This window comes from Biomphalaria glabrata, chromosome 1 (assembly GCF_947242115.1).
Source record: "Biomphalaria glabrata chromosome 1, xgBioGlab47.1, whole genome shotgun sequence".
NCBI classification, from domain to species: Eukaryota; Metazoa; Mollusca; class Gastropoda; family Planorbidae; genus Biomphalaria; species Biomphalaria glabrata.
Genome location: NC_074711.1, coordinates 79,394,163 through 79,407,456, shown reverse-complemented (window position 1 = coordinate 79,407,456; position 13,294 = coordinate 79,394,163). Strand labels below are relative to the sequence as shown.

At 36.4% G+C, this 13,294-nt stretch overlaps 2 protein-coding genes across 3 annotated transcripts in view; one reads left to right on the top strand and one right to left on the bottom strand.

Annotated features, from left to right (window-relative positions):
• The window catches only part of LOC129926356 (salivary glue protein Sgs-3-like), a 28,566-nt gene extending 17,244 nt beyond the window's left edge, over positions 1–11,322 (top strand). Inside the window, exon 3 of the mRNA XM_056029752.1 lies at positions 10,584–11,322. Within this exon, the coding sequence (XP_055885727.1) occupies positions 10,584–11,322 (739 nt within the window). The remainder of the gene's footprint in view (positions 1–10,583) is intronic.
• Positions 1–13,090, bottom strand: part of LOC106075570 (myosin light chain kinase, smooth muscle-like) — a 60,911-nt gene extending 47,821 nt beyond the window's left edge. Inside the window, exon 1 of one of the 2 annotated variants that reach the window (XM_056017441.1) lies at positions 12,709–13,090. The gene's annotated coding sequence lies outside the window, so the exon portion shown is untranslated. The remainder of the gene's footprint in view (positions 1–12,708) is intronic. The other variant, XM_056017458.1, reaches the window with a different exon arrangement.
• Positions 13,091–13,294: the final 204 nt, after the last annotated feature.

The window sequence follows — 13,294 nt, the reverse complement described above, 5'->3', positions numbered from 1 at the left end:
AAAAAAAACAACTCCAATCATATTTCCGCCACGTCTGTCAGTGACACTTGGAAACAAAGACAATGGAACGCTTCAGATTGAATGGCAGGTTACATACACCGGGAATCACCTGTGGACCCATTAGGTTTCAAGTCAAGGTCGAATATCAATCCTCCCCCTCCTCCCAGAATTTGACAGAATCAAGTTCAAGGTGACCAACTTGTCATCGGCCCTTTCACCGGTAGTTTTTTTTTTTTTCTTTTTAAACTCGCCTCTAAATCCTGAACAACCGAGCTGCTATGTTATGTTTCAAACCAAAACCTTTTTTTTTTTCTGACATTAATTTCTTGATGAAGGATTGCATCCAGTGGATGTGGATCTGATCAAGACTGGAGGAGCTGATTTTAACCAGACGCGAATATCAAAGTTATTCTTGGGGGAATGGCGTTTAAGTGATTTTAGAGCAAAATTGTATTATATGCTTTTTTTTAAATGTAAGAGTGTTTTTAGCGGCCCCTGAAAGGGGAATAGACGCTATTAGTTTTGTGTGGTCTGTCAGTCCGTACGTCTGTCAGTCCCGTTTAGATCTCGTGAACTAGAAAAGATATGGAAAATCCGACATCCTGATATTTTAGACATTTTAAAATTCTGATCCAAAGGCTACTTTTTCTTTTCAGAAATAATAACAGTTTTTTCATTAAAAAATACACCATTTTTACAATTCTTCACTATTAATGGTAATAAACACGGGAGGCTATTTAGTAAGGGAGACATCTAGCCACCATATTTTTAACACATTTGCAAACGGTTTTAGATTTTTAAAAATTTTACCAATGTTAGACATTGGAAACAAGGTACTGCCATTTTAAGTACTATATTTACACAAAAATTTTACTTTTATTTTTAAAGAGAAAAAAATCTTTTTACAATTTAGTATGCATATAAGTGGAAAATAATTGAAAAACAACAATCAATGAGTAGTTTTTCATATTATCGAGTTAACTGCAATTTACAACAACACTGGAACACATAACCAAAGGAATGTACAGAAACATATTTCTTTGAGGCTTTGGATAAACCAAAAGGCAGACGACTCAAAGGCAGACCCCGAATGCGATGGATAGATGACGTGGAAGCAGATCTGAAGCAGCTTGGGGTTAGGGCGTGGAGACGAAAGGCCCAGGAGAGATCTGAATGGAAGGATGTGCTAAAGCAGGCCAGAGCCCTCCATGGGGCTGTAGCGCCACTGGGATGGATGGATTTGGATAAGAGATTAACCCTTAACAAAACAATTAGATACTCATTATATGACATCCGTTAGGCCAGGTTCACACCTAACTTTACCTTCACTTTCACCTACCTCTTTGTCTGCTGGACCATTGGGGCACCACACAAGATCTGTCAACCTTCTTTCTCCATTCTTCTGTCATTTGCCTTCTGATAGAATTTCATTCTGATGTTCTTCTGAACTTATTGAAACCTGCCTTTTTTACCTGCCTGGTTGGACCACTCCGGGGACCGATTTTGAGTTTGTGTTTCCACACAAACGGTCTTTGTAACCTTGTTTTTTTTTAAGTTTTCCTTTTACTTGACCAGAAAAAGTGAAAATTAGGGGGAGGGGGGAGTACAGACACTTTTGTATTAACAAGATTCCAGAGTTGTCTGAATAATTAGATATTTTATCTTATTTGTTTCTTATGCAATTTTAACGATAGGTAAAAGAATTAGGCTTAATTTTTAGAGGAAATTTTGTAGCTTATAAGATAATGAAAATTGGACTTTGTCAAAGTATTATAAGTGGGTGCAGACAAAGTTCTAACGTTGAAATTTACAACGCAACAAAACTAAAATTATTCCACGTATTTTCGTCGGGGCTTAAAGTAGTGTTTTAATATATAGATAGGTGTTGCGCGGCAAATGCTTCTTAGCCTTGCTGTGACTCTCGGATGGAAAAGGTCGTCAGAAGAGACAATTAAGCCAATAGGGAATGAAAAAGTGTGTCTCCACCTTGGACATGTCCACTCACAATTCAAGATCCACATTTTCTCTTTGTTTTCTGGATATTTCAATAATGGAAACTATAAAACTGTTTTTTCTTTAAATTACGTCTGATAATTGTGTCAGTTATGCAAAAAACATGTGTTATCGTCTGCTTATTTTTTCAAGAGTTATTTCCTATTTGTATTCGTTGCCTTGTCAACCTCTTCTTCCAGTACCTAGATCTAGTTGTGTTCCTTGGGGAGGCGAACACAATAATATTTGTTCAAGGAATGGATATTAGCGAAATACTTCTACAAAGGTTCGTAGCAATAAAAACTTTTTCGCGAAAGTTTTTTTTTCGTAATGTATGATTTTAGGGTGACATCATTAGCTAACGCACCGGGCGACACCAGCCCTTAGCGACGCTTCTGGCTAGATCTTTTATTAAAGGATTAACGCTTGTCATTCTAAACCATACACAATATGGCCAGGTGGCCCTGCTCATAGATCTTGCTCTAGAATTCAACATGACAAAAAATATGGTTTAAATACTTTAGGGGAAATAGTTTCATAATTTAATTAAATAAAATCACGATTCTTATTCCCCTCACGAAAAAAAAAAATTTGGAATACGGAACAAAAATGTTTAGATCACGTTATATTATGTAATTAGGCTGTGACTCGATTTTAGCACGGAATAAATTACAGGGAAGTAATCGTAGAAAAACTTTCAAAGTTGCGGCTTAAGCATAACAAGGGCACGTATACCAAGGGTAATAAAAATCCTTAAAAAGGGAGACTAACCTGTACAAAGTCATTTAATGTGAAGGAATAAAAAGGATCAATTTATCCACGGGACCTTTGACGTAAGAGGGGGAGAGGCAGGGAGAGAGACCAGGACTCGTATTGACCATGATGTATCCATATGGTTTGTTTAAGCCTGGAAGGGTATCACAATGTGGACAGCAGACGTGGAGATAATTAGCACGCGTAGATTTTTTTGGGCGGTTTCACTTTATATTTACTTGCATATCAAGGCAGACGTTATATTCCCCTTGGTACCGAAGAATTCGTTTTAGAATTCCAAGAGTTAGACTTTGTAGGGGATAAAGTAAAAACAGAACAAACAAAATCCAATAAGAAAATAAACATAGAGAGAGAGGAAGAGAGGAAGAATGACAGAGAGATAGAAAGAGGAAAACAGAGAAAAAAAGAGAGATGGAGAAAGAGAGTGAAAGCGAGCGAATGAGCCACTTAAAGTTAAAGAAAATTTAAAGAAGAAACTAAAAATTAGAGATAGAATCAGAGGTGGGGAAAAGCTGATGGAAAGAAAAGAAAAAAAACATGTCATGAGAAATAACAAGAAAGCCTGAATTGAATTGGCAGACTTTACATATAAAAAAATACAAAGAAATCATATAAAATATTTGACTTTTAAAAAAAAAGATCCGAAAAAAATATTTAATCTTCCTTCAAGTTTTGCAATGTCCACATCAGACTCTCGTGGAATTGTTTTTTAATAATAATAATCTTTATTGTCCGTATGGAAATTTGTCTTACAATTTGTGCATTACACCAAACAAAAAAACATTATAACTATAAGAAACCAAAGTGTACATTCATACCAGACTCACTCATAATTTACATGTGACAAAGTTTATATCAGATTGTTCTTATTTAATGATTTGATTGCCAGGGGAACAAAAGAGTGTTTGTCTTTGCCATCGGTGTCTTGTATCTCTTTTGTGATGGTAAAATCACAAAATCCTGACACAAAGGGTGATTCTTTATTTCGAGGATCTTGTTAGCTTTTTTATAGATGTTTGTCTCAAACAACTGCCCAAATGGAGTTTGTTTTTTGCCAATGATTTTAATCCTCAGTAGACTGTTTACTATTAAAATAATTTAAAGATGTTCAAACAGGGTCTAGATTAAACTATAATAAAACAACTTCGCACAAATGTTCTGAAGCATCCTAAATTCAAAAACTGGGTTATTCTAAATTTCTTCTTTTTCTTCTGAGTTCTCGTTTTTATTTTAAAGCGTTCAGTTGACTAGACCAATATATGAGATCAACTGTGTAGTGGTTTCCAAACCAGGGAGCTCTCCATATAGTTTTCTTTCTATTGGGGTGTTTTGGGGCCAGTGTCTTGTATGGGCCTCTTGGTAAAGAGAGCAATTTTGAAGGATATACTCAGCATTCTCTGGTGACAATGCACATGGGCAGATTTCACTGGTTCCAATTTTTTAAGTTTCTGATGACCAAAACATTGGAGTATAGTTTCAAATTGGCTAAACTTCTGTCTGTACTTTAATAATTAATGATATATCTTTTGAAATATCTAGTTACAATAAAAAAAAAAAAACTTTTTACTTTGAAATAAGCTTCTTCTTCAAAACGAGATTAAAATTTAAAAAAATAATAATTTTTAAGCAAGACCCAAACAAGTAAAATATATTTAAAATTCCTTTTAAAAAAACAAAGCTTATCCCAGGGAAAAAACATGGCGCTTATAACTATATCCCTCAATAATGCAGTTATTTCTCTTATTCGATATCAAACAAAATATTTAATTACCAATGACTGAGGGACTAATTGGTTATTTTAAAAATAGATTCATGTTTTCCTAGGTACAATAAATAATATTTTAAAGTTTCAACTTGAGACGCAAATGGGTGTGCGGGAAATAACGTGTTCAATTATAGAAGGGGAAACAATTCAACATGTTTAGCCATATCTGTGAATAATGAAGGATTAATTTCCCTTATTAGTATCAAACAAAATAATTAATTACCACTAATTAATTGACAAATTGCTTCCTTTTTTTTATTGATTCATGTCTTGTATATGTCAATGAATAATTGTTGAATAAAGTTTCAACTAATTCCGAGAACTGGTGTTGGAGAAATAACGTGTACAAACCTTTTTATCAGACAGAACGACAGAGTAACCTTTGTTACTAATCTGCTAACTGTCCCCACAGCAAGCATTTTTTGTCCTTAATATGCTATGTTGTTGTGAAACCAATTCATACAATCATACATTGTATTCAACTACTTAAACAGTAGCCTTGTCAGATTGTAAAGTTTATACGATTGTAGAGCTTCTAAGATTGTAGAGCTTTAAAGCTTTAAAGATTGTAGCGCTTGTAAATCATACTTGTAAAGCACTTGTTAGAGCTTTGAAAAAATACAGAGCTTGAAAGATTGTAAAACTTGTAAGTTTGTATAGCTTGTAGGATTGTAGAGCTTGAAAGATTGTGAAGCTTGAAAGATTGTAGAACTTGAAAGATTGTGAATCTTTTAAGATTGTAGAGCGCGACTTTATTGAAAACAAACTCAACCAGGTTGAGCTGTAGAATTGTCACGTGACTTGAGTGTTGACTTGACCACCTTATCTCATCGTGCAACCAACAAATCAACATCTCATACACACTGGTAGTGAGGGCGGGAGAGGATCCCTGTCTCCCACTCACACACACACCAATCAAAAACACACACGCAGTTCCATTCTTACACATCCCCAAAAACCTTCATTGAAAAGATTTGAGTTGTTTATTTACTTTCTCACTCCCTTCCTCCCCCCCCCCCCCCAATAAAAAAATTCACTTAAATTGTCTCTTTTCCGCAACATAGAGAAATACGCACAGTGTCCATTAATCGCGCAGAAGAGATAAATAATTGGTCAGTACTTTTTTGTTTTCCATCTAACAGTACTCTTCTGTTTGACCTACTAAAGCTTTGCCTTAAACCAGGGTAGAGCAAGGTACAGCTGCTAGAAAAGAAAAAGTTGATAGGCATCGGCATGGATAGGCATCGAGCTCACCATTACTCTCCCGCTTCCAGGACTTGCCATGTTATCTCCTCCCCCCTCCCACCAAACTTTACCAGCTTCATTAATAATACACTCACCTCCTGTACCCCTCTCCCCGTACTCCTTAGAGCCTTGCAGCCTGGTTTCAGAATCACCTACCTATATACATATTTATATGAAAAGAGGCAAGCACCAGTAGCTGCTGGCATCATTTCCCCCCATGTTTTCCCCCCACGTGTTTCTCAGCATCAAGTGACCCCTGACCTTTGGCCTAGCCTGTGGAGCGCTCATACACACACGCGTACTCACGATCGCGAAACCTATGCACCAGATGCATTAGTTGTGGGCCTTGTTTATAAAGGGGAAAAAAACACAAATTTGTGCATTAATGTGCTTTACAAATGTACACTTGAATTTCATACCTTTGGTTTGTTTTCCATTGTTTTCTTGTGGAAGTGAAAATCAACTTTCTTACAACTATATATCTTTAGACCATTGTACTTAAAGAGTCCTCGTTGAATATAGGCATAATCAATCTTAATTAGGTCTTCTACATATAATCAATCTTTATTAGGCCTTCTACATATAATCAATCTTTATTAGGCCTTATACACATAATCAATCTTTATTAGGCCTTCTACACATAATCAATTTTTATTAGGCCTTCTACATATAATCAATCTTTATTAGGCCTTCTACAAATAATCAATCTTTATTAAGCCTTCTATATATAATTAATCTTTTATCAAACATTATAAGCCTTCTACACATATTCAATTGGTATTAGGTCTAGGCCTTGTAAACATCATCAAAGACTTACAAAGGAAGAAAGAAAAGAGGACAAAGACTTACAAAGGAAGAAAGAAAAGAGGACAAAGACTTACAAAGGAAGAAAGAATTGAGGACAAAGACTTACAAAGAAAGAAAGAAAAGAGGACAAAGACTTACAAAGGAAGAAAGAATAGAGGACAAAGACTTACAAAGGAAGAAAGAATAGAGGACAAAGACTTACAAAAGAAGAAAGAATAGAGGACAAAGACTCACAAAGGAAGAAAGAAAAGAGGACAAAGACTTACAAAGGAAGAAAGAAAAGAGGACAAAGACTTACAAAGGAAGAAAGAAAAGAGGACAAAGACTTACAAAGGAAGAAAGAATAGAGGACAAAGACTTACAAAGGAAGAAAGAAAAGAGGACAAAGACTTACAAAGGAAGAAAGAAAAGAGGACAAAGACTTACAAAGGAAGAAAGAATAGAGGACAAAGACTTACAAAAGAAGAAAGAAAAGAGGACAAAGTCTTACAAAGGAAGAAAGAATAGAGGACAAAGACTTACAAAAGAAGAAAGAATAGAGGACAAAGACTTACAAAGGAAGAAAGAATAGAGGACAAAGACTTACAGAGGAAGATGGAATAGAGGACAAATACTTACAGAGGAAGAAAGAATAGAGGACAAAGACTTACAGAGGAAGAAAGAATAGAGGACAAAGACTTACAAAAGAAGAAAGAAAAGAGGACAAAGACTTACAAAAGAAGAAAGAAAAGAGGACAAAGACTTACAAAAGAAGAAAGAAAAGAGGACAAAGACTTACAAAAGAAGAAAGAACAGAGGACAAATGGAGACAAAAGGAAAGGGTCTCTACCTGCAGCTGCAGACCTGTCCGTCTGGACCTTTTTCTGGATTAGTTTGTCATTTTATCGCTTGTGTTTATGTCGGCTATGTTACTATTGGAGATAAATGGCGTAAAAACTATAAATAGCTCGCTTTTTTGGTGTATCCGGTGTGCAAAATAAAGGAAGTTTTGGAAGGTACAAGAATATTTTCGTGCATTGTTTTAGCATTGCTATAAGCTTTTTTTTATAGAACAAATAATTCCAGTCTAGAATAAGGATTAGACTTTCACTCTGTGACTGGAAACTTACTTAAAAAAACAAATTGGCAACGAGCTAGTGGGAATAAAGGAGACTTGACACGAGGATCTACTGCCACAAATTGAGATTAGTCACAATTACAAGGTCAATTCTTTTAGAGTTGGCAACAGTGACGTCCTTGACATTGTTTTTATTTATCGTGAACATTTTCAATAGCGCATAGAGCTTTACATTAAGTTTGTCAACAGCGCTGTATGAAAGGTTTATTCAATGATTATTAAAAAAATATGACAAACAGTAAACAACGAAGGAAGGGCCCGACATTTTTTTTTTGACACCTGTAGGCCGACGTCTGCGAGATGGAGGACTAGACAACACTAAGGAGGGCATGTACTCATGTCTGGTAACTCTAAACATAATGAATGTAAAGATTTGTATTTTAGGGATTAGTCAGGCTTAGTGCATCATTCAGATATCCCGACAATGAAGCAATGTGGCGCCTCTTTGAAGCTGAAGAGAGGAGTTGTACAAAGAGCTTTGCGACATCTAACTTTAGCCAAAAATCAAATAGAACTATTGTGAAGCTAAATTCTCCGACATGAAGCCGAGAGATTCTACCCAATTAACATCTACGCCAATTGTTTACCTTAACATAGTACTATAAATAGAACTTCCTAACAGAAATCGAAGCTCTTAATAATTGAGTACAATGACCACTACAAGTAATGAAATATTCATCACAACGTAGGCACAATGCGTCGAGATTTCCTGGACACAGCGATTCAATGAAACCAGCCCAGTGCATTGGCAACCCTTTATCTTTCAGCTTCATCCAGCGCAGCAAGCCATTAAATTGATCAATCAACAGAATTGATGATTTATCGATTATTTTTACCTTTCGCGGAGAAGAAACATACGTAGCCTAAAAATGGCCGAAAGAGACATTTCGTTTTATTAAAAAGTCTAAAGTAAAACTCGATGATCTAGATTTCACAGAGATATTTGTATACATAACAATATAGATATTTTTAAAAAACCCAGCTGACTTCTATTACAGAGTTTGCTAAAATAGCCATAAAAATAGCAGCCCTAATTAAGGCCTAAAGAACACCAGGCTTAGTGCTGGTAGATATTAACATGTTTAGCTTTCTTCTTTATCCACGTACTTATTTCTGTTATTTCTTCTTTGATAAAACAATGTCTTTTTGAGCCAAACCCTTTTTAACGATCTTAAATCTGTTTTATATCACATGGTACTGTTACCTGTATTAAATAATAGGTCCAGCATTGTTAGTCTTTATATTAACTTTAAAGTCATATAGTTCAGTGAGGTGTTTTTTTTAAAGGTCCAATCAAAGGGCTATTCGTATGATATTCGGGCATGTGATGTAGTTTGCCAACTCAGAGAACAAGTTTACACAGCTTATTTTGACTCACTCTTTCTTGTGTGTCTGTGTGAAATCTTTTATATGTGGTTCCCTCTACTTCCCATTCTCTGATAAAGTTAACACCTTGTACAATTAGTCAGTGTCAAAAACAACAGTTGAATCAATATTAAAAAAAAATAAAACTAATTAGTTAATCAATTAGTGATAAGCATTTAATTTTATTTATCTGGAAAATGTAATAAGATTAGGGGAGATAACCCTTGTGTAGAGAATTAGGTCGTTCGCTAAAAATTTGAACTAACAATAGTCTTTCAAAAATTCAGTTTTTCTATAAGTATTTGAGTTGTTTAGTAGCTAGCAAATCGGCCTTCCATTATAGAGGTACGTGACCCCCGAGTTCGAATCCATACTCAAGCAACTCGCTTTTTTTTTTAAATAGCTTTTGAAATGGCAGCACGGAAACCTTCTCTCAGATACCCCATTCCTCTCCCCAGCCAAGTAGTTCATAAAAAGATTGGACCACAGTGCACTAAGTGTGCAGTAATCATGAAATTTGCGCTAAACAATAAAAAATTTAGTACAATATTTCCAAATAAGAAAAATGCATTATTGTTAGCCTAGATCTATTAAAAATAATGGCATTAATGAATCAAAATAATTGATGTGATTTCACTCAATATAAGCTTTTATTATTTTTTTAAATAAATATCTTGTTTCTGGTTTACACTCCCGAAAAGAAAACACGAGGGACTGCTTTTTTTTTTTACGGATACCGGCACGGCTATGTAGTACAGAGAAGATATATAAGGGAGTTTCCCCGGTGTGCTCGATCTTTGGCCTCACTTCTAATCAGAGTATCTTGGGATGCAAGCCATCGGAAATAGGGATGTAAAAATTTTAAACTGCTTGGATCTTTCCAACACAAAAATTTATTCAGACATGCAGATGGAGGCAAACTTCTTTCGGTATAGAGTTTAAAGATTCAGACATAGCACTTTGGACAATTAGGTCTACAAAAGACAGCCACCTCAGAATTTAATTTATAAATCTAACGCACTGGTCTTCGTTCTAGTGCTCAGATTACAGTATCTACTTTAATTTTAAATAAAAATAAAAAAAAAAAAAAAAAAAAACACTACAGTTACAGTTATGATATTTCAGGTAACCAGTCATTGGGCTCATTACGGATGAAAACTGTACGGTCGTGTGCCATGCGCTCCAGATATTCATACTTGTTCCGCGTTTGAACCCTACCTACTGCCTAACCTACATGCTGCCTACCCTACATGCTACCTACCACTATCGTCCTGCAAGAGATCAAGGCTAGGAAATAGAAATCTTCATTTCTGAAATCACGTTCAAAACGTATAGAAAACAAAAGAACAAAGTAGTCAATCTAAACCTAACCCAATCTAAACTAACCCAATCTAAGCCAACCCAATCTAAGCCAACGCAATCTAAACCTAACCCAATCTAAACTAACCCAATCTAAGCCAACCCAATCTAAGCCAACGCAATCTAAACCTAACCCAATCTAAACTAACCCAATCTAAGCCAACCCAATCTAAACCAACGCAATCTAAACCTAACCCAATCTAAGCCAACGCAATCTAAGCCAACCCAATCTAAGCCAACGCAATCTAAGTCAACCCAATCTAAACCAACGCAATCTAAACCAACCCAATCTAAACCAACGCAATCTAAACCAACCCAATCTAAACCAACGCAATCTAAACCAACGCAATCTCTAAACCAACGCAATCTAAACCTAACCCAATCTAAACCAACGCAATCTAAACCAACCCAATCTAAACCAACGCAATCTAAACCAACCCAATCTAAACCAACGCAATCTAAACCAACCCAATCTAAACCTACGCAATCTAAACCAACGCAATCTAAGCCAACCCAATCTAAACCAACGCAATCTAAACCTACGCAATCTAAACCAACCCAATCTAAACCAACGCAATCTAAACCAACCCAATCTAAACCAACGCAATCTAAACCAACGCAATCTAAACCTACGCAATCTAAACCAACGCAATCTAAGCCAACCCAATCTAAACCAACGCAATCTAAGCCAACGCAATCTAAACCAACGCAATCTAAACCAACCCAATCTAAACCAACGCAATCTAAACCAACGCAATCTAAGCCAACGCAATCTAAGTCAACCCAATCTAAACCAACCCAATCTAAGCCAACCAAATCTAAACCAACGCAATCTAAGCCAACCCAATCTAAACCAACGCAATCTAAACCAACGCAATCTAAACCTAACCCAATCTAAACCAACGCAATCTAAACCAACCCAATCTAAACCAACGCAATCTAAACCAACGCAATCTAAGCCAACCCAATCTAAACCAACGCAATCTAAACCAACGCAATCTAAACCAACGCAATCTAAGCCAACCCAATCTAAACCAACGCAATCTAAGCCAACGCAATCTAAGCCAACCCAATCTAAGCCAACGCAATCTAAGCCAACCCAATCTAAGCCAACCCAATCTAAGCCAACGCAATCTAAGCCAACGCAATCTAAGCCAACGCAATCTAAGCCAACCCAATCTAAGCCAACCCAATCTAAACCAACCCAATCTAAACCTAACCCAATCTAAACTAACCCAATCTAAACCTAACCCAATCTAAACTAACCCAATCTAAATCGACCCAATCTAAACTAACCCAATCTAAACCAACCCAATCTAAACCAGCCCAATTTAAACCAACCCAATCTAAACCAACCCAATCTAAACCAACTCAATTTAAGAAAGTTTGTATTTCTTTCTTTCAGATTTTAGAAAGAAAGATATCTTTCTAGTGCAAACGTCTTGCAGGACGGCAATAAATGGATACAAACAGGGTTTGAACTCAGGACGTCATGGTGACAGATAGATGCACATCAATTGTATACCATACGCATAGTGCTAGTACTTTTGTAGTGACAAACAATTATCTACTAACCATAGACTTCAAGCTACCATTGCGTCTAATTATGTTACGGGCAGGGATAATTAAAGAAAAATTAGACCCAATTAAAAATAAGCCTCCTAATGAGTTTACGATTTTGTAATGCTACAAACCAGTTCTGCAAATGAGATTTTTTTAAAACAACTTTTCTTCAAACTTTTGTTTTGCTTCTTACGGTAACGTAATTATCTCAGCCATGCAGGTAAAGATGAACAAGAGAATGCCCTACATATGTTCAAATATGTTCAAACAATGTATAGGAGAACAAAGTACAGGTAAGCGCTAAGTGATAAATATTACATACAGCCTAGCAGAATAGATATTAGTCATAAGTTAAACGTGGAGGCGCGGTGGCTGAGTGGATAAGCGCTTGGCTTCCGAACCTGGGGTCCTGGGTTCAAAGTTCGGTGAAGACTGGGATTTTGAATTTCGGGATTTTTTACCCAACTCTAATGGGTACTTGACTTTAGTTGGGGGAAAGTAAAGGCGGTTGGTCGCTGGCCACATGACACCCTGCTCGATAACAGTTGACCATAGAAACAGATGACCTTAACATCATCTGCCCCATACATCGCAACGTCTGAAAAGGGAGTCTTTACTTTTTTATAAGTTATACGTACAAACTTTATCTAATGATATATTTTAGAAAAAAAAGAGAATGATCTACTGCAGTAAGCCTAGATCTAGAAAGATGGACACGTACCTACCTGGAGACAGCATGCCTCTATCGTCCAACTAATGTTCCCTGGTGCCCTTGCAGACGTAGATGGTTGGGCAACTACATTCACATCACGTAAATAACTGGCTCTTAAAGACGAATAAATCCAGGCTCGCCACTAGATTGATACAACTGCTCGAGAAATCGAAATTAACAAGTTTATAGTCGGCTGGGTTTAAACACAGACAAGAAAGTAAACACAGCATCAAATGTCTGGCGAGATGCTACAATAAAATGGTAACTTCGATGAGAAACTGGGTTAAAACAGACTTTAAAAAAAAAAACGTTCACACAATGTAAAGTTGAAAAAAAAAAACCTAGACTGCGTGGTAGGATTTTAAAAAAAAAAAACTAGACTGCGTGGTGGGATTAGAAAAAAAAAAATTGAAATCCACTGGAAAACAAAGTTGAGTTCTGTTTACTACTCACTGTACAGGGCGCTTGTGACATCTACCCTCCCTCACTTCTCCCTGGGGCGATACTGCATCGAGTATATGTCAGGCGGGAGGGGGCGAGAGACGAGAGTGACACTCGCTACAACCGCAACTGCCGCTGTCCTATCCACTCCCCC